This window comes from Zosterops lateralis (genome assembly GCF_965231275.1).
Source record: "Zosterops lateralis genome assembly, chromosome: 1".
Lineage (NCBI taxonomy): Eukaryota > Metazoa > Chordata > Aves > Passeriformes > Zosteropidae > Zosterops > Zosterops lateralis.
In genome coordinates, this window is record NC_139762.1 from 128,199,206 (window position 1) to 128,225,025 (window position 25,820).

A 25,820-nucleotide genomic window follows, 5' to 3' on the forward strand; every position below is an offset into this window, starting at 1 on the left:
TACTCTGCCATTTTCTTCCTTTCCTAACATTCCATGTCATGCTTTACCTGCCCCTTTCCTTTCCTTTTGGAGGTAGAGTTGTCAAGAGTTTTGTGTGGGAGCAAAATAACTGCTGTAGCCAGCTTTATGCTTGCAAAGACTCCCTCTTCCTACCTCCCACTTGCTCCCTCCCACTGGGAAAGTGTTCTGGTAGAGATTTCAGCTGTTTTATTTGTATACTGTATAAAATGAACCTAGTTGACTGATTCTGATTTAAGGCTGAACACATTCATGCTGGTTTTAGCTGCTCCCTCTGTTCATGGGCTGGAGGGTTTTTGTTTGGTTCTTCTGTTTGTTTGTTTTTCCAGGGTATACAAAGGATGCCAAAGAAGACACACTGGAGCTCCCATTTGAGTACAATGACTCAGGCACATCAAACTGGCTAACTTTGTACACAAAACGGGTTATTTCTCAATCCTTTTAGGAAAGGATCAGAATAAAATGTAATCTTACAGGGTTAGTCATGCTGAGGCTGGGCCATAAGGAACTGCAGTTCGTTTGTTGCAATATAACGATGTTAAGAACAGGGTAAAATTAACTGAGTCAGGAAAATGATAATTCAATAGTTAGGGACTGTAATTTTCTCCTGGAGAAGGAATAGAAGAGTCGAGTACGTAATTTTGAAAAAATCAGAAAGTTCTCTGGTTTATCCTCTTTAGACCTTTGTGTTCAGTAGCTGCTTGAAGAAAATGGTTATCAGAAGAGATGATGAAGGCAGCCAAAGGACAAGAAGTGGTGAGCATGTGTGTTGGTATAGGAATTAGTATTTAATATGAGATAAGGCTGGTACTCTATCACTCTTACAACCATGCTGAGAGAAATACCATTGGAAAAGTATCTTGCACATCCCAAAATTTCAGTCCAGAATTAATTGACTAAAAAGCACATCACTGCTCAGTTTTACGAAATAACTTTCTGAATGTTACAAGGTTTATCATCACAGCCTTAATAATATGTTTTACATTCTCTCTCCTTGACTTTGACTTTTTCTGAGTATGATAAAGGATATAGATGGTATCATTTTTTGTATGTTCTGCACTACCCTGTTGTATCCATTTCTGGCTTTAGATTTTTCCCCACTTCACTTGCTTGCTCCATCTGCTGTAATGTTAGACCAAACTCAGATCTGTGACATTCACGCCAAGAATTTTTTTTTTTTTTTTAATAGAAGTGTTAATAAACTAAAAACTTTGTATGTTTGTAAAAGATTTGTAGCTAAAACACTTTATCTTTCGTGTGGGCCTTTCATGGAAGGATGTTTAGATATTTGATATTTTTAAAAATAATTTCCAGCATTAGTTATGTCTTTATTTAACCTTATGATATCTAAAGAATTTGTCTGCCAACTGAAAATGTCTGAAGAGGAAAAAAGAAAGGACCATGTGTAATCTTCTAGGCCCATGCTGATTAGAGCGAGCAGTGAGGCAATGAACAGCATGTTATTTCACAGCTTTAAACTGTAACTGAATCAGAAGAAAAGACCAATTTTAATCTTGGGAAAGATTGGATCTCTTTATTTCTAAATTTATTTGTAATGGAAGTAAAGTTTTAATTATGAAGCTTAGAATTCACTACGTAACCAATCAGCTGTGGATAGCAGCTTGTACTAAAACAGAATTATGAGAGAAGGACCACTATGCCAGTTCATTTCTTACACTGTTGCTGCTGGGTGTAACAATGCTGATTTGCTCAGCATATTTTGTTACAGTACTTAGAACAGCATTTCTTATTCTCAATTTACATTTGCCAATCTGTCCTGGAGATCAAGATGCCTGAATAGATGAAAAATAGTAAGAAATCCAGCATCCAACAAAAAAGGGTTAGTGAGTGAGAAATTGTGTCCAAAATGTAAATACAGCATATTCTTGCTTGTATTGTTTAGCCCAACCTCTGTTTTTCTGGTTAGGTAAACTTTTAAAAAAATTAGTAACTTGTTTGGGAAGGAAAAGTAGGAAAACTTGAATTTTGTGTGAGGATGAATAGGAGGAAAAAAAGTCTGAATAAAAAAAATTAGTTTAGCTTGATAGTTCAACAACTTGCTTTATTTTATCCGCTTATTGCAAGTGTTTCTGAATGACACATTTGAAATTTACAGAAGGACAGAATGTAAATGGAGCTCAGGTATGTATATCTGCATGTACCTGCTGATATATTTTACAGACTTTTACTTAGATTCCATACTAAGATTGTTTGTGCATTTGTTTTTCCCTCTAGTTGGGAAAAATACCCATCTGGAAAATCTGTCATGCTACATATCCATACACAGACATTCCTATCACATAAAAGATGCAATTCCAAGTTCATTTTCAGGAATTGGTGTCCACTGCTGTGAGTTCCTGAACAGCTAAATGACTAAAGGATGTTGCTCTTTCAAGTCATTTGTTGAGTGAAAGGGAATAACATAAAGTGAATTAAAATAAATACCTCTATTAGAGTGTGTGATTGGCTGAAGAAAAATATTTCTAAAAGAAAAATATTTCTAAAAACTCAATATGAATTCATAAAAAAGTGATGCTGCTGTACCTTCAGAAACCATAAAACCAATCACTAACTGCTCTTCAATAAGCAAATCAATTAAACTGGGTGGTGGGTCTTCTTGCCCCTTTCTTCGTAGTGCTCTATACTTGTTACTGCTGGAGATGAGATTCTAGATTAGGTGTGGCCTATAGCATTCACAAATAACTTGAAAATTATATGAAGAGAGACAGTCTTTTCTGAATAGAATTGCATCTATGCTGGAGGATGTGGTTTAGTGGCTTTGCTGTGGCAAAGCTTTACCAGGGACTAAGTTCCATGGCACTCTGGGCTTGAGGCCATTGCTCTGACCTGAATATATTTAATTTTATTATTATTATTATTATTATTATTATTATTATTATTATTATTTGTGAGAAGAACAGCCTTGGACAGGGCAACAGAAAATCACTGAGCTTATCAGCTGTGTCCAGCTGCTGATACAAAACTCAGTGAGCTAAAAAAATTAAAAAATTAAAGCTGATAATTAGAATAGAGCTGTTAAAGCAAGTCACAGTACGCTCTTGCATTAAACAAAGAGTTCTGAACGGTGTTTGTCATTTATACAGCAAATTTGAAGTGATTTATGTCTTCATACACCAAGCTGTGTTTTTAGAGAATTAATATCAAATCTTAAACCATGCTTAGCTAGCTTCTAAATGCTGTGATCGCAATGTTCTTATGGATTTCCTATGCTATTTCTCTAATTTTATTTTTTTTTGCAAGATGCTTGAAAAGCGTAGTAAAAGTTTATCTTTTGTACATTCTCATTTGAAAAAGCATTAATTGAGTTGGGTCTTTTGAATTTGGCATTAGCATCTCCAAGAATCTTCTAAATCTCTGCTCTGAGTTGGAGAGAAGTTTAACCAATGGTGTCAAAAGGCTCTGAAAATTTACTGCTGACTCGTGAGAAGAAAAAGGTAACTTTTGTTTCTGATCCTGTAGGAGTACATGATAATACTAGCTTAACAAAACAGCCTGAAAATTCTTGCCTAAATACACAATCTAGTGCAGCAGTAAGATTAGTAGGAAAATCAAGAAGTATAGGTGGACTTTGCAGACAGTGGGAGTGTGATGTAGAAGTGTCTGCATCTGGGCAATTCTGCTGTTATTTGTTTTAGAAATCTTAAAACTGGCATGAAATAACTTCTACAGAGATAATGTATGCACAACCTGGTTCCAGCTTCCTAATGCCTTGATGTTAGTTATTGCAGCATGGTTACCATAGCTTCATGATAGACACTTTTATTAGGTTTTCAGGACATTTACTTTACAAACAATGTATCAAGAAGAAAAATCAGTGCCATAAGTTTTCCTAATACAACAGAAAATTGCAGATACAGGCAGCGGAATAGTATAATTCACCTGCTTATACCTTCCAGATGATATGGGATTCAGAAACTTCAGACAGTACTTGGTACCTTTTAGGAAAGGTAGAATTGAAAGGCAGCATTTATGCAGTTGTTATGGTTAAAGAATGTGTGATTAGCAGAAGTCAATCTAATTCAGAAGGACTATTAGGCAGTTAAAGTACCTGCATATATGTCCTTGTGGTCACTATAATGCCAAATAACATCGATGGTGGCACATTTGGAACTGCTCTTCAATCCACACATACAGTACATTGTAATAAGCCTTAGAGCAGAAACAACTGTTCTTGTGCTCTATTCCAGCAAGAAAAAAATAATTCTGTTCTCTCTGAAATATCCCAAAGAGATCAACTTGAACTTTATTATATGAGATTTTCTATCTTGTTTGTATCTACCTATAATTACTGAAATGCATATGCCCTTCTAACTGTTTATTTGTTCCGCTGTATGCAGTTCATTTGGGTTGTATCTCAAGGAAAAGATTTTTTTGTTAGGCCAGATGAAGATGACCGCGTCTTTGAGAAAATAAGAGAAGAGGACCTTAATAATTTATTTTAGATACTGTCTTTCAAAATTAATTGTCTGAAAATAATAAACCCATTGTTGAAGCCTTGTATAAAGCAAAAAAAAAAAAAAACAAAAAAACAAAAAAACAAAAAAACAAAAAAACAACCACCAAAACCCACAAACCACAAAACAACAAACAAAACCAAATCAAAACCAAAACAAATACAAAAACAAACCAACAAAACCCCACCAAAAACTTTCACTGCACTGTTCTTTGGAGTGTTTACAGCTCTAGTTACTAGTAAAAATGGGTACTGAGACTCTGATTGTTTTGTTTTCCCTTTCCCCAGACACTGTTCAAACAGAAAGGGGAGGGTTGACGGGAAAAGGTGCTACTCTATTAGCAAGGAAAAAGTATTTACACATCAGTTTATAAAGTTTCTGTGAGTGTCTGTAACCCGAGATCGAGTCCAGCCTCTGCTGGAACACCACCCCATCAACCACACCATGGTCCGGCCTTAAATCTTAAAACCCCTCCAGGGCTGCAGACTCTCCCACCTCCCTGGGCAGTGTCTGATCGCACTTAATGTGAAGAAATTCCTCCTGATGTCCAACCCCAGCTACCCCTGGCACAGCTTGGGGCGGCATCTTCTCGTGCTGTCACTTGTTCCCTGCGAGAAGAGCCGGACCCGCCCGGCCCCGGCCCCTCTCAGGGAGTTTTGGGGAGCGCTGAGGGCACAGTGGGGCCTCCTCGGCTCCGGCCTGAACCCGCCCCGCTCCATCGGCTGCTCCACTGCGCCTGTGCCCCGGCCCTTCTCCGGCCCTTTCCTGGCTCCAGGGCCTTTCTCTGTGCTCCGGGCCCTTCCCTGGCCCCAGGGCCTTCTCTGACCCTTCCCCGGCTCCAGGGCCCTTCTCCGGACCCTCCACCGGCTCCTGAATGTCCTTCTGAATTGCGGGGCTCACAACCGAGCCCAGTACTGAAGGGGTGGCGCCACCGGAGCCCAGTACGGGGGACAATCACTGCGCTGGTCCTGCCGGTCCCGCTATTCCCCATTTCCTGGGTCCCATCCCTGTTCCCGGGCCGAGGGCGCGGTGATGGGCCGGGCGGTCCCGGAGCGCCCGGCGGCCTCCGCCCAGCAGGGGGCGCGCGTTCCCGCCGCCCGCCCGGCCGCTCCGCCCGCCAGCCCCGCGCGCCCCCCGCCAGCCCTGCGCGCCCCCGAGAGCCCCGCGCAGGTAGGGCGGGAGCGCGGCCGGGGGGGGCGGGAGGCCGGGGAGGGCTCGGCAGGGCAGGGCGGTGTCACCCTCGACAGGCCCGTGCCAGGCCCGTGCCAGGCCCGGGGAGGGAGCCGGAGCCCGGCCCGGGAGCTGGAGAGGTGGGGCGCTGTGGCGCCGTTCGGTGGGAGAGCAGCGGGAGCGGTGCCGGCCTTCACGGCAGGGGAGGGGAACGGGGACAGGGGTGCTGGCGGGGCCTCGGTAAGTGTGCGGCTTTGAGCGTGCTTTCTAGGAGAAAACGAGATAAATGAAACCGAAATACGTATTTTAACCTGCCGCCATAACTGTCTTTGATGAAGCAATTATTGTTTTTGTGGGAAATGGAGTAGTTCCTTTTTTTATTATTATTTTCTAGAGCACACCAAAGCTGCTGTATGTTGTCGTTGTGGTGAAAAGGTAGGGATAACTCTTGAATTGTAGGGAAGCAACTAGAGACAAACTATGGTGACTAATGAATCGTAAATCCGTAAAATCTGAGTATCAGAGGGTATAAAATTACTTCTTTGAAGATCAGTCTTGAGACCAATCTTGTTAAATATTTAATAGAGGTCTTGATGTAGTAATTAAAGCTTTACTGTCTTAATTTGGCAGTGATGAATCGTTGGGAGGCAGTGACAGTATTTAAGAGGGTTATAGTACTACATAGAAAGAACTGGATGATCCTGGGAACTAGGCTATGAAATAAGTTCAATAACAATTTAAAGAATGAGGGTTTAGAGTTGTAACCTTGCAAGCAAAAATTTGTAGAAGAAATTCTTACCAGTTGAAAGCAACACAAAACCAAAGAATGTTAGGTAGTTACAAGATATTGAATTGCCGAAAAAGTAGATGCTGACTGCAAGTGATCCAGTTAAAGGAATTACTATTATCCATGAATAGAACTATAGAATTCTTTGTATAATGTTAAGCATTCTCAGCAAAAAAACTGGAACAGAAACAGGAAGATATACAGAGCTCAAGTAGGGAAATTAAGAGTCTTTTGGAAGAGACATTTGGCTTTTTTAATTTTGCAGAACAATTGTAATTTTGCTTTCTGTTTAACCATCAAGCTAAACACTGTGAGGGCAATAAATTGAGCTAAAGGATAATGTTAATACCTGAATAGTTTAACATAGATTTTAAGATTAATAATACATGAAAATTTCTAACCATCAGAGAGCACTGATATTCAGGACCAGCTTTCCAGAAGGTGAAAGAAGAGCAAAAACTGAATACTTACTAGATGGACTGTGACTGGTTTGTAAAAATAAAATTTTTGTTTGCTGTAGCACAGGCCTAAGCTTAGTGTTACCTGTAGACTATAGATCAGTCTTTCTTTTTTGTTTGTTTATGAAATAGGTTACTAGAAAGAACTTGCTAAATTGCTTTTTAGAAGAAAAATATTTATAGTAATGTTTGCAGTCTGAATAGTAGAGTTGGTGACAATCAGGAAATGACAATGGCTAATTGCTGTCTCTTTTGTGTTGAAGAAAAAGTGATGAATAAGATGAGATGAGTTGAAGGTCGAAGTCTAGTATGTTCATCTGCTGTCTTCTTACCAGAGCAGTGTGTTTGCCTCTGCAGGAGGGAACTCTAAAATTCAGTTCTGATCTGTAATCAGTGACATGTTTTCTCTCTGCACATTTTGGTGTTCTGTAGATAAAGTTGTCTCATCAGCAAGAGAGAGAGATTTGAAGCAGTGCTTTAAGTTAATTGTGTTATCTCACCTCACATTCTTTTGAACTTGTTTGAGCACTTGTGGCCTTGAAGTCCTCATCTACAGCTCAGGATCAGAGGTATTTGGTTGTCCAAGGAGTGAACTGCTACTAGAGACTCTTCTATGGATTTGGATATGCTGGAATTTTGAGGGCTGCCACTCTTTTTTCTTTTGGTCAGTCTGTCAGTTAATATCTCCCCACATGACCTCAAGTTGTGGATGTTCCACTTCCAGATAGATCAGTTAATAAGCACATAAGATGTTTTAGAAGGCATTGGTTTATACATGTTATGTGAAATACATGATCCCTGAAACGTTAAGGTTTAAGTCCACAAATTTCTGACATCCAAGTAACGCAGCTACATCAGCTGAATTTTATAATATAAACTCGAACACATAAATCCTGTAATGCTCATTGATGATACTCTTCAGCATGCTGAAGAGCTCTTAGAGTGTCTGAGCAGTAGTAGTGGATGGTGACAGAAAAAGGACAGCAGCAGATTTCAGGAAAGGTTTGGGGTGTATGGGCTTCCCATGGATGGTGTAAAATGCTTGTCTGTCCTCTTCACCTCAGAGTTTTTTATCCACAGAAGAATCTGCCTGTCCATGTTATGTGTTAGTACCTTAGGGGCTGGTTCTCTCTGAGTTTGGGTGCATCTTCAGAGTTTTGCTACATCCAAGGCTCATCAGCTTTTCCTCAGGGTTACTGAGTAGGGCTGTAGATACAAGTGATGTGGATCTTCAGGAAGCATTAAGACAAAGTACCATACAAGAGGCTTTTGAGGAGAATGGATGCTTATAGCATCAAGCATATTTCTTATGTGCAGAAGTGGTTGGGTTGAAAAATTATAAAGAAGGCAAAAAGAAATTTCCCAAAAAAGGAAGGAGGCAGAAAGGTGGCACATGAGCTTCAGTGTACACAAAGTAAGATGATATCTTGGGTGGAATAATCTAAACCATGCTCACATGGTGGTAAACTCACAACTGGCAGCCACCAATCAAGTGTTTGGAGTATGTTCCCTGGAAACCTGAGCTCAGTGTGCCATGGCAGCCAGAGAGCCAGGAAAATGGTGACTGTTCTCAGAGAGGTGGTGAGGAGAAGACAGAGGACACCATTTTGCTGCTGCAGCTGGTGCACCCTCATCTGGGGTAGTGTGTGTGGTTCCAGTCTCTGCACTGGGAGAAGGATACAGTGGGATAGGGAAGGGCAACCAAAAGGGACCAGGTGATCAGCTTCCTTAAGAGGAAAGATTGAAAAGTCAGGATTGTTCACAGAGGATATTACTGGGACATGACCAAGAGTTATGCAATGAAGGCACTGAATGAAGTGAGAGTTACTCATCCAGAGCTGAGGCACTGAAATGGGAGTTGCATGCTGGGGCTGTTGGGAGGTGCTTTCAGATGGATACAGGGAAGGATGACGGGGCACTATGGTGGCAGTGTGAGCACGTTCAGGAAGGGGTTAGAAAGTGGACAAAAAAGTCTGTTGAGGGGCTGCTAAAAGAGCTGCTCAGGGAGGTCCACAGTGTACTGTAGTGGCTGCTGGGTGTGTGTGGAGAATGGACTGCAGGAAGCAGCCTGGCTCATGTGCTCTCCCAAAGGAGGATCGCTCATGGCCACTGTTGAAAGCAGAGTGCTGGGTGAGCCAGATCAGTCTGATCCAGGACACCAGTTTTAGTCAACTTATGATCAGTAAGACTGGAATAATTTTAGTTCTGCATGGTTCAATTTTGGCTTCTGAACTGTTAGAATTTGCATTTACAGCCTAGAAAAGGCAGTGAGTAACAAGGTGATAGTGTTTGCCAGGACATGAGTTGTAAATATAGGGTCAGCTATGAAAAGCTGCAGAAGAACTCTGTAAAATTGAGTAACTGGATAATACAACCTACTGGCACATGAGTTCAGTGTAAGTAGAGGGATTCAGATAGCATAAAGAGAATCCTAACTTCCTATATGGAATACTGGGCTCTCAGTAATGAGCAGTATCTTGCAGTTTTGATAAATGGTTCCATGAAAATTTAACAACAGTGTTAAGCAGCAGTGAAAAAGGTAAAACAAACAATGAATATTACTGAGAAACAAGTAAAGAACAAAGCAAAGAATTTTGTCATGACACTTGTTAATCCATGGTTCACTCCGAACATCCTGATTGAGTCACCCCTGCTGTCTCTCAGTTTTTAAAACAGACTAAAAATGAGTGAGATTCAGAGAAGCAAAACAAGAATGGTCATAGACACAGACTCCCTTCCAAATGAGGAATGATCAAGAAAGCTGGACTTCAAAATTCATTCTGGAAAGGGATTTCTGAGGAGGCTCTGATGAAAGCCTGTAGAATCAGGCAGGAAAAGAAAGGGCAGAGGTTCACAGTCTGTGCTTCCCACAGGAGAGCTGGGCGTCCACAAGGGAAGCTACCAAGCCCCAGATTCAGCAAGATCCAAAGATGTTCTTCATAGGAACTGAGTTGGAGAAATTACCAGAGTATGTTGTGGGTATTAGAAGTATTTGCGTTGAAGAGGAGAAAGCATATTCAGAGGTGGAGGTAGAGCCAAATATGTAAAAACTCCCATCCATTTTGAATAGAAAAAGCAATATTATATATGCTTACTCTCTTCTTTGTTCTTTCTGGCCTTTGCTTTTTACCACCATTTGAAAAATTATAGTAGGCCTAAATGGACCTTTGTTGTGATCTACTGTGGCTACTTTTATGTTGGCTCTTTATTCACAAAAGTAATAATTGACATGGACTCTTTTTCTCTTCATCCTTCCTCAAATAGAACTTGTCAAACCTCTTTAAAGAAAAAGCGGTATTGATTAAACTCTGGGTTTCATGCTGAATGTTGGGTATTTTACAGATGAGTTACTGGTATTTACTAAGTTATCTAAAGGTAAAAGTTTCTCTTCTATATGTGATGTCTTTTTTTTCAGGCTCAGCAGGATAAATTGGTGCAATTGGTAAACATCAATTGAGCTACTTCACTCTCAGGTTCTTCTCAATCATCTTTTATTGCATTTTTGGTCAATTCCAGCCCCTGTGCAGATCAGGAGCTTGAGATTGTCCTCCCTGATTCTTGTCAGGGAATGCTTAGGCTGCTAGTTTACTCCCTTCAGTCCTTTAAGACTGAAGTTGGGCAGACACTAGTACTATATGTTTGCCATTGTGAGGAAATCTTTTGAGCCTAAGCATGGTGAAGCAGCTATTTATGCAAAAGTAGTATCATTATGTATATACTAGTTAGATGTGCAACCCTAATAGTGTTGCCATTTCATCCTACTATGTCACCTAACATGATCCACTGTGATACAATTAAGTTTTTAAAGTCATGCTGTGTTGATAGATATTAAAAAGAGTAAATATATCAATTTACTGTTTGTCTCTGATAAACTGGTTTAGTGATTTACTGGGTGAACGTGAAAATTCTGAGCAGAAATATGTGTATCCAGCAACTGTAGTAAGAGTTGCGTGTTTGACAGTGTTAGTTATCTTATCATCAGTACATTGATATAAATACATTGTTGGTATAAAATAATGAACTTCAATGAACAAGCAGAGCAAGATTTTTTTTAAAGGTAAAGTCAAGCATACAGTTATAGATAAATGACTTAGAAATTTAGGAGACATCTGCTTTTAAAAGTGACTTGCCTCCATCCACTAGCCACGAAACCAGATTTGATGTTGCACACTAAGGCCATGTCATTAAGTTTATGTATGACTTAAGGACATATAAGCTATTATACATATTAGAAGTAAAAAAGTAAGACAATATGAACTATATAACAAGTCATTTGGTGACAGCTTCTTAGTTTGCTTTATTACTTTTTATTAAGTTCTGATTTCGGATGATTCCTGCTGGACACAGAAAGTGTTTCCCCATTTTAGTAAATGTGTCATCTTGGAATTGTTGTTTGTCTACGTAGGGATTGGACTTTTTGGTGGGGGGGGGTGTTTTGGATTTAGTTTTGGGTGTTTTTTAAGAAACAGGCATAAATACATACTTTTTAAAATTAAATACCTTTGGTTTCAGAACTCAAGCAACATACCTAAGCCCTCGTTTCACTAACAGAGGATCAAAGCTTAAATGAGAATGCTGTTTAAACTGCAAAGAAGTAGCAGTTTGGATTTCAGAATCCTTTTAATAAAGTTTTATAAAATCTTATTTTCAGTCCATTCATATTTTTCCTCCCAGGAAAATAGAAAACCCCACAAATGTAGAAAAAGTGGTCTGTGTGAGTCCAGGCTTACACACCATACCAGCACCTAGAGGAAAGCCAGAGAGGGGCTTTTTACAAGGACATGAAAGGATAGGACTGGCAGGAATGGCTTTAAACTGACAGAGGGAAGGGTTAGATTGGATATAAGGATGAAATTCTTTCCTATGAGGGTGAAGAAAAACTGGAACTGCCCCGAGAAGCCGTGGATGCCCCATCCCTGGAAGTGTTCAAGGCCAAGCTGGATGGGGCTTTGAGCAGCCTGGTCTAGTGGTGTCTGAGATGTCCCTGTCCATGCCAAGGGGGTTGGACCAGATGACCTTTTAAGGTCTCTCCCGCCTCAAAGCTTTGTGTGATTGTGTGCGTCCCTCCAGTGGGACGGGAATTCATCAGTCCACGTGGTGGCAGTGTCCATCCAGACTCCAGGGCTGCTCCTGCCTCGGCAGCCTGCGCCCAGCCGGGGATAGCCCTCCATCCTCTCTCTGAGTCTTTTCCAGAGGACTGCTCCAAGCCTGCAGCAAATTTAAACACAAACACTTAATTAAGAGTGGAACAAATTTTCTCTACTCTCTTACACGCCAGGCAATTAAACCAACAACAAAACAAAATGTGGTAACCTTTAATATTTTCTTGACCAGCATACACTCTACATGTTCCCAGCAGAAAAAAAAAAAAAAAAGGAATTTGGGTAAAGCTTTGTGAAGAGGTTAATAATTATGACCGATATGATTCAATAACTTTATGTAAAAACAGATGTATTCAAACTGGCCACAGTAATCAGAGAAGTACTGCAGCTATATACTGGTTTAATTGAGCCAATTGTGGGGAATTAAAGTTGCAGATTATTTGAATAAATCTGTAAATTGCCTTTTTTCCTAAATAATTCTTGTGCAGAAGATGAAATATGAGCAATGTTCAAGAATGCTTATCTGTATATTTGATAGAAGTTAAATGTGCTCAAACATGCAATGAAACTGCATTACCAGTTAAGTTTAGCAAGGATAAAATGTTTGTGAATCTGCTTGTTGATAAAGGCATTTTAAAAGAATGATCTCTTTCTTATTTTTCTCTTATTTTGTGTACGTAAGTACACAAAGCTTGTACTATTTTATATGGGGAAGCATTCTGCAACCCTGGATTGGCATATGAGGTCTTGTATATTTTTTACCTTGTAGTGGGCAATAATGAGCAAAGCTCCCTGTTTCCCAATGCCATCATCTGCTGATCCATAAGAGCAGCAATAGTTGTGAAAACTTTTTCATAAAGCACTTTGTAGCCTGTACTTGTAAAGTCCTTTGTATATGCAGTGCACCAGAGTTTCTTCTTACAGGATGGTCCTGACATCATGACATCATTACCTGTGTGTCTCATGTCTACATCAGGGAATGGGAATGATTGGAAACAAATGGCATAAATAATGTTGCTCTGTTAGAACCTGCCCGTGTGGCTGACTAGGGACATGAGAGGGGATGTAGGTGTTATGAACCTGCTGTGATACCTCAAATCCAGGAACTGTTGAAAAAGTAGCTGAAGTTAGAAAGGGAAAATCTGCAAAATATAGTGGTGGGTAAAATAGGCATCATGCTGTACTTAATCTGAGATGCTGCTTTTAGCAGCAGTTCCATATTAGTGGACTCATAAAACTGTTCTAGTTGTACTGAAAAAGCAAAGGTTTCTAATAGAAAGTACGGAACTTAAGTGGATTTTGATGCACATACTGGCGTTCTTTCCTAAGTGGAAATAAGTTGATAACATCGCTTTTTACTAAATATAGTATTTATTCAGTTAAATGACTTCTCAGAAATTTACACATAAATACATGTGTGCATGATAACTTAGCAAGGAATTTCTCATCAGTATTTTAAGCAAAGTACTGGAATGTTTTTCATTCACTTAAATAATGAAGAGGAAGAGCTCTGCAAGCCACTGCCACTGAAGTGCTCTCAAAGTGCTTTACAGAAAGAGGATGCTGTTTACCACAAGGGAGTTGACAAATGCAAATTTTGCAAGTAATTTGTATCCTGTTTGCTGGCATAGGAGGTTACTATTTCCTGGATTTGTTTTAGTTTCCATTTCTTGGTGGTGACAATTTCCTTAGTGGTAATCTTACTTATGCCTAGATGTCAGTGTATATTAATATTGGGAAGTCTCAAGGATGGAGCAATCTGATATTGTTCTGTGGTAATGATGTTTTGTTTTAAAATAGGGGCAATTAGTTCAGTTTCCTGAATGCAGTGGGAAATATTGTAGTTCTGCAGAACTGATATGTTCTATGGGTCAGTGACTGGGTGATTAATCCCAGTTTGGCAGGTTCATTAATACTTTTGTAGTGGAAGGATGGGTCCTGTGAGTGATTCTGTCTTTTGTGGAGCTGCTCTCTCCTGTTCCTGGGGTTATTTGGTAGCTGTTGAACTTAATAGGAAGCAGAGACAGCAGCATGTGTTTACTGTAAAATAAAACTGTGCAGACAATTTTTAGGACTAGTTTAAGAAGTGACAGAACTTGCATTTATCTCTGTGGTTTGAATTTTTCAGGATCACTCCTGGCTTCTGCAGGTGAGAACATGTCCTGCAACAGATCAGTGTATGACAATGAGTTACCATTGTACACAGTATAATGACAGACAACTGGCTCCGATTAATTTATTGTTTTTTAATAGAATCACTTAATATAAGTATTCCTTCTGAAAACAAGACAGCTTGGTTAAATTTTCTTATCCTCTACTAGCCCACATGCATCATTGAGGAGGCTTACATGATAATTTTTAAAGTTATTAATTGAGAAGTACACTGTGTTGAGGCTAAATAAATGTATAGATCTAGGGAGAATGTATTCTTATATTATGCCTTTCTAATGGGAATCCTTCTAGCTTGGGAGAATGTCTTTGAATTTACTTTTTTTTCACAAAACTGATTTTCTGTCAAAGTACCAAGTTTTTTAAAGCTAACCTTTTTATTTTAACAAAAATATTTAACAGATACATTTTCAGTAGATAGCGATGCATTTTTACAAGCAGATATTTGCTTCTGTCTTTAAAAATGAGATTTATTTAACTACTAGTAGTAATTTTTTGGGATGTTCAGGATGGTCATTTTGTAATATTTTGTGTCTTGTTACTAATGCAAGTCCATTTGTCCTAATTGGTGCCTATGAAATCAGTCCTTACTGGCAGTATATCAGCTTATGGACAGGTTAAGAGTCATTACCTGACTCACCTTTCAGAAGCGATTTAAATTGAATGGCTAAGGCTGTTTTGTTTCTAAATTTTGCTCCTAAGTCTGTTGTATTAGATAGTCATTGCAGTAATAAGCTTTTTGATACTGTGGGCAGAAACATAACCACCATTTGTTTAATCAAAAATACCTAATTAAGTTGACTTATGATTTTTTAATGAGTTTTCTTACACAGGAAATTTTGCTAGGTTGGATTAATTTTGAGGGAAGAACATGTCGTTTGGGGACTGACATTTAAAAGATGGTACATAGTTCAGCTTTGTATGCAGCTTGTGTTTGGCATAGGTTAGCTAGCCATATGTGAAATAGAATTGTGTTGGTAGAAAAAAATCTTTTTAATCAGAAAGATAAATCAAACCAGATGGTCCAGATTTTTTTTTTCTGTGTGAATGCATTTGCTTAGTCCACAATCTTCAAATATTAGGAAGAAGGATTTGCTTCATCTTTGTCTTTATAATTGTGAAATACTAAGATTTTACTTTAGTCTTCTGCACATCAGTGATCAGGTCTAGAAGATTCTAGTAATAATAAATTCTGAATCAGTGTGACTTCCAGTTACAGTTTCTGTTAATTGCTGGTCTTTGTGCTTCCTTTTCTGAGAAGATAAGGAGGTGACTTTTTTTCCTTCGTATTGTTAGGTAATGTTTCATCACAGTTGGGGAATTCTGTAATGCTTTACCAGACATACACGTCTGGTATGAAAATACAAACATTAGCTTACATTTAACAGAGCATGCCATGCTGTTTCTCAAATAGCCTAAGTTTCTTCCATTATAATATTCCCATGTTGATTTATGTTAGGCCTTGTTTTATTAAGCAGGTTTAAACACTGAAGCATTATTTTACAAGCAAACCACGATATTTTTGTCAAGTGCAAGTAGGGGTTTGTGGTATTGACATGCTGCTACTATGGCTGATAATTGGAGGTTTTAAAGTGATTTATGATCTTGCTTTAGGGAAGATTTAGTGCAGAATATAAAGGTCACAATCACATCACAGAGAAACTGGGCCCGTTATTTTTCTCAGTGAAGACTGGACAAGCAGAGTGGAAGAAGAATTCTCCTATCATGATTTGGATGGAAAATGATGAAGAAAATTGAAATTGCTGTCAGCTAGGGATCACGGCTTTGTAGCATCCAGCCAGTTGTAACATATTCACTGAAAATTCGAGTAATTACATTTTCCTTCTTTTTTGTAGGGTTGTAAGGCAGCTGTCAGTGCCCTACATGACACCAGTCTCACACTTGGTTTATGGTGTATGAGTGAACTGGCCACTTGGTACTGGAGATGGTTGTGGAAAAGTCTTCTTGGGCCAGTAATGTACTGTCACGTGCTTAAAAACATACTTGCAGCCTGGAGGAATGTACTCTGCTTAAAATCATTCCTTATACAGATAGAAAGACATAGGATTTATTTCCATCTCTTTCTCTTCAACATTCAATAAGAAAAAAAAAAAAAACGTTGTGCATTCCTGCACTGGAAAACTAGACAGTGTTGATATATGTAGCAGAATTTGTCCAGATAGGAAACACAGCCTAGTGAAGTTTAAATATGATTTATTAATCTCAACAGCCCCCAGTGCTAGAGCTGTTATTCAGACGAGTGTGTAAACATTTTGAAATTACTTCTGTAGGTGCTTTGATCTTGAATTTGATCTAAAACATGGGGGAAGAGCTATAAAATATAGACATTATGAACTCTCAAAAAAGGAAAGGTTTTAAATTGAATTCTTTGGCTACTGGCCATGTTTCCATTCTCCTGGCTGAATAAGTGCACTGGTGTGGAAGGATACCTTATATAGATGAGAAGATTTAAATCTGTGTATAGCAGTTTTAATAAGAGGTTCAGATAGTTAATCAGAACACTGCTACACCGTGAGCCCAGAATAAAAACCTTGGGCAAGTGAAAAATACTGTTTCAAGTGACGTTTCAGTTCACTTTCTATTCAAAGCTTATGTAGTAAAATCACTTTTACCTCATGTCTCTATTGTCATGTCTCTATTGAGATTTCTTCTAGAGAAATTTTATTTGTTTATATGTTTTTTTTCTTTTTTTACCTCCTCTCTGAGGCAGTACAAAAAGAGAACTGTTGTCCAGTCTTCTAGATGTTTTCCTTGCTTCTTAAAATTGCCTCATGAGCATTCTACCATTTTCTTGCTAAATCATTCTCCTTTTCCTTATTGTTTTCAAGTAATCTTTTCTGTGTCCCATAAGTGTCGTCATATCCTCATGATTTGACTCACCCTTAAAATATTCTTCTGCAAAACTGAACTCATAGTTCAAATATTCCATACCAACTAATCCATGGTGAAACATTTATCTTCCCCTTTTATGTCCTGATACAGAAAAGGACTTAATCCTTTATTTAATATTAAGCCAGGGAAACTATATTTGTGTTTCTCTGTGTGAAGAAGGTTGAGGTTCTAGTCAAAACCACAGTAGCTCTGTGCTTGATTTTACCATTGTCTCCCTTGCACCCACTTCCAGTTTTCGGTGGACAACTTCACCTAATACTTTCAGTTTTCTGTGTTCTGTATTGCTGTTCTTGTTTGTTCAGTAGTTTCTGTATCTCTGGCACTGTAAAAATAACATTCTGCAAAAACTATTGAAAAATACATTTCTTGCAGAATGAAGAAATTACTGTTTTTATTAATCAAGCATTTTTAGCTGTACTGTAGCTTGTGCAGTGAGGTTCAAATTCAGAGGGTGAAAATCCATTGGAGCAGCTTTGCTTATAGCTGGTAAAAATTGCAGTTAGTGTGACTGTACCAGTGAACTGAATTGTTGAGAGTTTCCCCATTTATGAAAGGTTCTTCCTTTCTATCCTAATCTGTGGTGTTTTGCACTTTAATATCAATACTACTACATGTGATTCCTTACTAGGTTGAAAACAAATCACCTATCTGGCATCTGTGGCAGAGATGTTACCAGGTTTTTCTCGTAACAAAACTGTGCTGCTCTTTCCAGGGGTGTGAGCTCTCTCCTTTTTACCAGCAGGGAATGCAGCACACAAAGTTAATGTGTATGACAGGAAGATTGCAGAGTTGACCTATAAGCTAGTTTGCATTCTTGTTTGGGAACCTGACCAGTCTAGTGAATATTAGCAATGTGTATTTGGCTGGTTTCACCATCATTTCTTCACCCTTTTACTTGCAGGTTGGTCACCTTCTCCTGAGAGAATCAGAGCAATGTCGTACGTTTTTGTGAACGACTCCTCACAGACGAACGTGCCGCTGCTGCAGGCTTGTATTGATGGAGATTTTAACTATTCCAAACGGCTCTTAGAGAGTGGTTTCGACCCAAATATTCGTGACAGCCGAGGCCGGACTGGCCTTCACCTGGCTGCAGCCAGAGGAAATGTAGACATCTGTCAACTCTTGCATAAATTTGGTGCTGACCTATTAGCCACTGATTACCAGGGTAACACAGCCCTTCACCTGTGTGGGCATGTCGATACCATCCAGTTCCTAGTTTCTAATGGACTTAAAATTGATATATGGTACGTCACTTTTTACAGTACGTATTTTATAATACATCAGTCTTCTGTCACCAGAGCCTTGCCTATAAATCTACTGTTGCTGAAATGCTGTATTGAGTGCAATTCTACTTTACAAAGATACCACTTAATTTAAAAAAAAACCAAAATAAAAAGGCAGGAAAACAGTAAGAAGCCACTTCTGCTAGTCTGAGCAACAAGCAAAGCAAATGAAAATAGCTGCTGCTAGTGTGAGCTGCTGTATCTAATTCTGCCTCATTGATGACATTGGTGCCCAGATTTGGCCAGACAGCCAGGTGTGGGTGGCTGGCACCAAAGAAAAAAATCACATTGACTACTTTAAAAGAATTTCTCCCCCCCATTTTCTATTGTTGTACTATATAAGACAAAGAAAATACAGTACATGTGTGTGTCAGTTCATTCCCGTACTCCTCTGGTAACAATGCTTCCTTTCAGTGTTTTTGCCCTCTCTCAAAGTCTGTGAGTCAGAATATTGTATATTCTTTCTTCTGGCTTCCAGCAGCTGTCAGATGCCAGTGCTCAGATGGAAGCTCTCAAGCTGCAAAATAACTAGCTGTTTCATTCCTCTGCTGAATTACTTTGTTTGTGGAACTTTCTGCATATTCACGACGTGTGCAAAAACCAGGAGTAACATCAAAACCTTTGAGTTTTTAAATCTGTCCCTTTTTCACCTGTCCTTCATTAATGTTTTCAACTCAGCTAAACTAGTTATTGGTGGACCAGATTATTTATGGGTTGTGGGTTGGGATTTTCCCCCCTCATTTCAAACAGCTCTGGTGGAAATTCCTGGTCTAAAGGCAGCTCTGGATCTATTAAGTATTATTTTAATAGCAGCAGAGGGACCATCTGTATTTTATTTCATTTCTGCCTCATGTCCTAATACCCTCATGGAAAAGGAACTATTAGGAGCCAGATTGCACAATTCTTTCTTGAAATTAAGCTTAAACTTGAACATTGCCATAAATCTACTGTTGTTTTGTTTTTGTTGGTGGTGGGTTTTTTTGTTTTTTTTTGCTGTAACACCCAGAGATTTCAATTAGATTAGAGTCCTAGGAATTTTGATTTTATTAGAGGGGGAAAAGAGTTGTGCAATTTCAAACCCAAATATACTGATTTTCTTCTCTAGCCAATTGTGCTGCAACTTGGATAGACTGGAATTTATTACTGTCTGATAAAACAGAAAATAGTTCTGAGGACTCACTAAGTTGTAATTTGTTATGCTGAGTTGACTTGATACAAAACTTCTGTGTTAAAATTTTCTTCTGTTTTTTATGGGCTTATTTTAGCAACCACCAAGGTGCAACACCACTTGTTCTTGCCAAACGAAGGGGTGTGAATAAAGATGTGATTAGACTGCTGGAATCTTTAGAGGAGCAAGAGGTGAAAGGATTTAACAGAGGAGCTCACTCAAAGCTGGAGACAATGCAAACAGCTGAAAGTGAAAGGTATTTACCAGACAAAAATAATTACCAGGAGAAATAATGTTTATGGCTTTTAGATTTTTGGGATTGACTTGGTTGTTTATTCCTCAAAACAGATAATATCAAATTTGGCCTGACATTATCAGGCAAAATCAAAATTGAGTATTAAATTTTGGAAAAAATCTCTTTAAACAGGTCCAATGTAAGAAAAAAAGAATGTCTATTGAGGTTTTAAGTTTATGGTAGAAATTTTAAAAATAATTACTAATTTTCCATTACAAAGTCCCAAACATAAATATTTTACCACCTACCAAAAAGCCAAATAGTGTAAAATGCAAAATTCCAGTATCACAGGCTAACCTGACATCCTTTTGACGATTTTCTGTGCAAAGAAGAGGGAGCAGACTTTTCATCTATTGAACTTGAATAAAGGATTTTATATGGTGTCACATCTAAAATTTCTATTGTTAGTAGTTGTGGAAAAGGTGGAGAATTAGAATTTTGTGGTGGCTACAGAGATAGTTAATGCAGGACTGAAGATTTCGAGAAAATTGCATTTCAGGGAAAGTATTGGGTTAGGGGGAAGTTACAAATGAATTCCTAAAAGTCTGGTTCTGGGACTGTGCTTACTTAAAATTTTCGTAAATAAAAAGGCAAAAGCATGAGAAGTAGAAGCATGTTAGTGATCCCAAGAAGTGAGATACAGGCAGCCTTGAGGAAAATTGAGATGGCGTAGAAACAAATCCTACACAAGGGATTACAAGGGAGAGGAAATCAGTAGTAATAAATTGTGATTCTGTAGCACAAAATGCAACGGCAATTACTGAAAGATGTATGCCATAAAATAGAAGTTTCTCAGTGGAAAACAAACATATAAGGAGAACAGGCTTGGTGCATTAGTCAGTTCCAGGAGTTAATGCTATCCCGGAAAATGCAATGAAGTCCTACAAAGCACAAAACAAGATATTTTCACTATGTAAAGAAAACTGTCAGTCCTGTTGTATAAAGCAATGGTGAGTTCTGCTCTCTACTGTGTCTTATTGTGCTGTTTACCCCCATTCAAAAAAATTGTGGCTTTTTTGATATTGTGTAATGATGACCATGAACTATGACTACTGGAACATTACATCACGAAAGACAGGGAGTTTTGTCACATAACTGTTCCTTGGTTTACATGAAAATGTAAACAGGCTGTGCTGTAAACAGCAAAGGAGCTGTATAGGTGGAGTTAGATCTAAGCTGAGTAAACAGAAAAGGTGAAACCAACAAAACTGCAGAAATAATACCCAATACTCCCAGTGAGCAGACGTGAAGTTCTTTCTTGTACATCAGATGACCCCGCCTGTCAGAGGGACTGTTTTAAGCTGGAAAATTAATTTCATTTTCAAAATTACATGGTTGTGCATTGTGAGAATTAGTGCATATTACCTTTCTGAATTCACTAACTTTTATTGAAAGTTTCTTGACACACAGAAATGCACTTAGACTGATTTTGTTTAAACATATGGACAAGCAGCTCAGCCCCATTTAAATTTTGACTTTTGGATTTGATGGCGTCCCTTTAACAAACATAGCTTCCTTTCTGTTATTTGACCTTCATAAATGTTATATTGTTTGCTTTGGCCAGGAAGTCAGCAACTCTCCTTGGGGACAAGCATAGAGACATAAACAGTGAACTACCCAGCTTGTTTGGGAATGTGTTTAAAATGTCTGAAATACATTATTTTTAAAGTAACAAATAGCAGATGCCTACAGGAGCCAAAGCAAATGAGCTTGTGTGCTTGTTTGCTTTGTAAATAAATAGTATATTTTTACCAGTTGGCTTTTCAGACCTCCCCAGTTTCACTTCTCCTTCTTTGTATTATTTTCACATTTTAGAGATACTTAGATTAATGTCTTCTGTCCTCTCACCTCTGGACTCTTACGTTACGTATGAACCTATGGAGAAATAACACTTTCTAAAAACAGTCTCTGACTTCAGTTTTCTGCTCCATGTTACACACAGTTGCTGCTGCTCGGGAAGCAGAGGCCAGAGCTCTGTTCCCAAGTCAAATTTGGTTTTGCCTGCTTTTTCCTGCTGCCAGGAGGCAGAGCTCCCTCTGTCCCTCTCTCACACAGACATCTGTCCTCCTGTGGCTGTGCCACAAGTGTGTCCAAATGTGAACTCCCACCTGCTGTGGACACAAAACATCTGTCTGGGCTGTGTGGCACAAACTCTTCGGAGGACATGTTGCTGCATTACCAGTTTTTATGCAGCTGTAATTTGTAATAAGAAAAAAATACCTTGAATAACATTGATTTTAATTGGGTCATAATATAAAGTAGTAAAATGGTTTTTAAGGTACTCTTTTTAATGAGCAAGCGTGTGACCCTTCCACTTAAATTGCATTGCACCTTTATTTAACCTCTCTGTGGTTATGTATTAACTAGTTAGTACCTACTGAGTAAGAAGTTCTGTTTTGCACAAAGGGCTGTCTTTTACTAAACCCTTTGTTTTGCTTGGGAAATCATGATAAGCAAGGAAGGTGACTAAATCCTGCAGCTATGGATAAGCTAAAATAGCTCTACAGCATGGTAAATATTTAAAAAACAAAAATACAGGCTGTTTAACAGCAATTCCTGAAATCTTGTGCACATGATGCTGCAATACTGGAGCAAGCTGTGGGAGTTTAGGCTCATTGTTCTTCAGTGGTTGTACTTCCTGAGAAAAAATACCACATGAATAGTGTGAAGTTTTCCCATGGTGTAATCTTAGAAGAGACCTTAGTGAATGAGACTTTATTTCTGATAACCATTATTTTTCAGTTTGTTTCTGTCATGAAGAACAGCAGCATTTCTACAATTAGTTTTGATTTAGAAATTACTTTCCCTTGATTTTTAATTTTTTTATTATTAGTCCTGTAAGAAATATCTAGGAATATGATAATGAAAAGTAGTTAAAAGGGAGGAAAAAGGGTTTTTTTTGCTTACATTCTTGCATTGACATCATTGAGTATGTAGTTGATTCCACCATTTCCTTTCTGTGGTTGTCAGGGCCTGATCCTGTAAACACCCATGTATATAATTTCACTCAAGTGAGAAGTAGTAAGACTGTGCAGATGGCCAAATTTTTAAGTGAAATCAAGTTAGGGAAAAGATTTCCAATTCTTCATGAGGTTTTTCATAAGCAGCAGATAGTTTCCTGTAACAGTTGTGAAACCAGCAAAATTGGGAGAATTACACAAGAAGCCATGCAGGATTTTGAGACAACTTACATCTTTTCTAAAGGTGATCAGTTGTCAAGAAGACTGCCTCTCTTAGATTTTATATTTGTTTTTCATTAAAACTGAGAATTCCACTCCCTAATTTATAGTCTGACAATTTAAGAGGGCCTGATGGATTGGTAGTGGAATGCTAAAACATCAAAGCAGTCACTGAACACCATATGGCAGAAAACACAGCGATGCCAACCTGTTCAGAAAGTTTCTGAACTTCTTGTTATACAAAGTTATTGTTTTCTGTAATTTTTTTTAATGCTGGAGAAGAGGCATGTAAAGGACATCCAAGAGAGTGGTAAAAGTCATTGCAGAATTCTGCATCTCAATTAATATTGGTTAAGTTTCCATTTTATTAATCAGAGTTTGATTTTAGTAATGACTGGTTTTATTAACAAATAATGTGTGCCCCTTGAGGTCTTAACTTATGCTTCATTATATTTTACTAAGCCATATTTAATAGGAATTATGAGGACTGACCTTTGAAGTCTTCTGGGTAGCAGGACTGAAAATTCAGTGCAGTTATACATACACAAATATCATTCTCTTTGCACAGGTTAATAAAATATCCTTTCAGCTAAAATAAGTTTAGAATTAGGAGTGTTTTCCTGATCTGATTTGTCTTGATTTAGCATAAGCAATGCTATAAATCAGTAGGGGGGTTTAATTTTTAATCTAGAATGTTTCAGATGCCCTTAGTAGGATTACTGTCATACTTACAGGTGCATTCTTTTGCTCTGATGTATTTTTAACTTTAATCCTTTGTAGTGCAATGGAAAGCCATTCCCTTCTTAATCCAAACCTCCAGCAAGGTGAAGGAGTTCTTTCCAGTTTCCGCACAACGTGGCAGGAGTTTGTGGAAGACCTGGGCTTCTGGAGGGTGCTGCTCCTCATCATTGTCATCGCTCTTCTGTCCCTTGGCATAGCATATTATGTTAGTGGGGTGCTTCCTTTTGTAGAAAACCAGCCTGAACTGGTGCACTGAAGCAAATGCAAATAAGTACAGTGTCCTTTTTTCCTGTTCTGTTCTAATCTAATCTTATTTTGAGCTTGGAATTATTATCTTGGTGCAGACAGTGGCAGCTGTATATACTGTTTGCCTTTTGTACTTACTATTAACCCCTTTGAAAGAGGGATTAATTAATTTCAAGTAAAACACTAAATTCTAAAGCATTCCTAAGCTACCTCTGACTTACCTTGACTTGCAAGCAAGATGTGAAGATAGTCCTCTGTAATAAAATATTGAGATTAGAAAAGGCCTTTCATTATGAATATTAAATTCCTGCATATGAAAAGTATATCCTAGTACAGAACCAAATTTGGTTTATTTTTCCTATGAAGAGAGGTAGATCTATTGTTGGACTTCAGTTGAAAGAAAAATACTCTTAAAAGTCCTCCTCAAGAAATCTCATTAATATAATAACACATTCTGATATATAGATAGTGATAAGCTGCGACTCCATAGTTATTTTAATGCCTCTCCATAGTTTCCTATCTGCCAGTTTATAAAAGGAATGAGAAATGGTTCAAGTTTTATTCTGTCTCTGATGTATAGATCACTCCTTTATTTATTAGGTTAATGTAATGTGTCTTCCCCAGCTGAATTTAATGTTGTTAATACCTGCCTGAAGTGAATTTTGTAGAATAAAACTGTTTGTTGTGCTTTGGAAGAAGCCTTGGGCTGAAAATTTTGCATTTTTTTTGAAATGTTGCTAAGCAAACCTTTCTTTGTAAGGGTAATTAAAAAGTGATTTAGCTGTTCTGCCATGTATATAATAATTCTGTAAGGTCATTGTGAAATATATCATGAAGGATAATTTTTTCTTCCTCCCATAAGGATCAGACTGAACCATGTAATTGTGTTTTCATGTTTGTGGAGAGGACTTGATTGAATAGAATTCCTTTCTAGAATTGTTTTCCATTTCACTTGCTTTCAGACAGAACCTACAGGCTTATGAATTGTTTTCTGAATATGCAGAATAAAGGCATTTAAAATACTAATATTTAGGAACATTGTATGAAATTAAATCTTGATCCATTCTGTACTTTGCTGTGAAACCCTTTGTTGTAAACAACCTAGGGATATGAATCCATTAGATATTCCTTTATGAAGGGTAGAAAGGTAGTGCATAGTAGGCTGGAGGTTTTCAAAGAAAGTGGATTTTCTCTCCCCATGCTGATTAGACATCTAATTCTCTTTTGCCTTGAAAATCCCAAACAAAATTAATTCTGTGAGCCTAAGGAATCAATTTTTATTTTTTTAATTAGCCACTCATCAGTTGTTGCTAAATAACATAAAATGTTTATTGCTCATTTAAATGTAACCTGCAGGGTTCTCTTCTGATACTGTGTATATTTTTCTTTCTTGTTTATTGGTGTGAATGAAGGGGGTTGTTGTCTTTGTTTTGATGTGCGATGTGGGTTTTGCTGGAGCTGGGCCCTGTTCTGAATTTCATCTGAGTAAATCTTGATCTCAGTTCTTAAGTCAGACTTTAATGACACAATACTTTTAGCAGCACAATGCTGCAGAAAGAAAAAAATCTTAAAAAACCAAAAAATGAGAACGTGTTCCTCTTCTGAGTATTTCACTTATGGTACCATTGTCACAAACAGATAAATATAAACTCATCATATACCTGAATTACATTTACTTGTCTAAATAAGTACATTTCTGTTAATAATACCATTCATCTTGATTAATGACAATGTCTTTCAGTATGTATTATCTGTATAATTTGTAATTGTATTCTCAGTATGGGCGAATGCTACAAATAAATACATGTAGTAAATA

At 38.1% G+C, this 25,820-nt stretch overlaps 1 protein-coding gene across 5 annotated transcripts; it reads left to right on the top strand.

Annotated features, from left to right (window-relative positions):
• Positions 1–5,603: 5,603 nt before the first annotated feature.
• Positions 5,604–25,820, top strand: ANKRD46 (ankyrin repeat domain 46). 5 transcript variants are annotated; one of them, XM_083872283.1, is made up of 5 exons: positions 5,604–5,663; positions 6,058–6,098; positions 17,994–18,336; positions 19,641–19,799; positions 23,798–25,820. In XM_083872283.1, the coding sequence occupies exons 3-5, from the start codon at positions 18,026–18,028 to the stop codon at positions 24,012–24,014; spliced, it is 687 nt and encodes a 228-aa protein (XP_083728409.1). In that variant the 5' UTR covers positions 5,604–5,663; positions 6,058–6,098; positions 17,994–18,025; the 3' UTR covers positions 24,015–25,820. The 5 variants fall into 5 exon arrangements, with proteins under 5 accessions (XP_083728409.1, XP_083728408.1, XP_083728411.1 ...); XM_083872282.1 differs by lacking the exon at positions 6,058–6,098 and having other exon boundaries at positions 5,610–5,663; XM_083872285.1 differs by lacking the exons at positions 5,604–5,663; positions 6,058–6,098 and adding an exon at positions 5,829–5,903.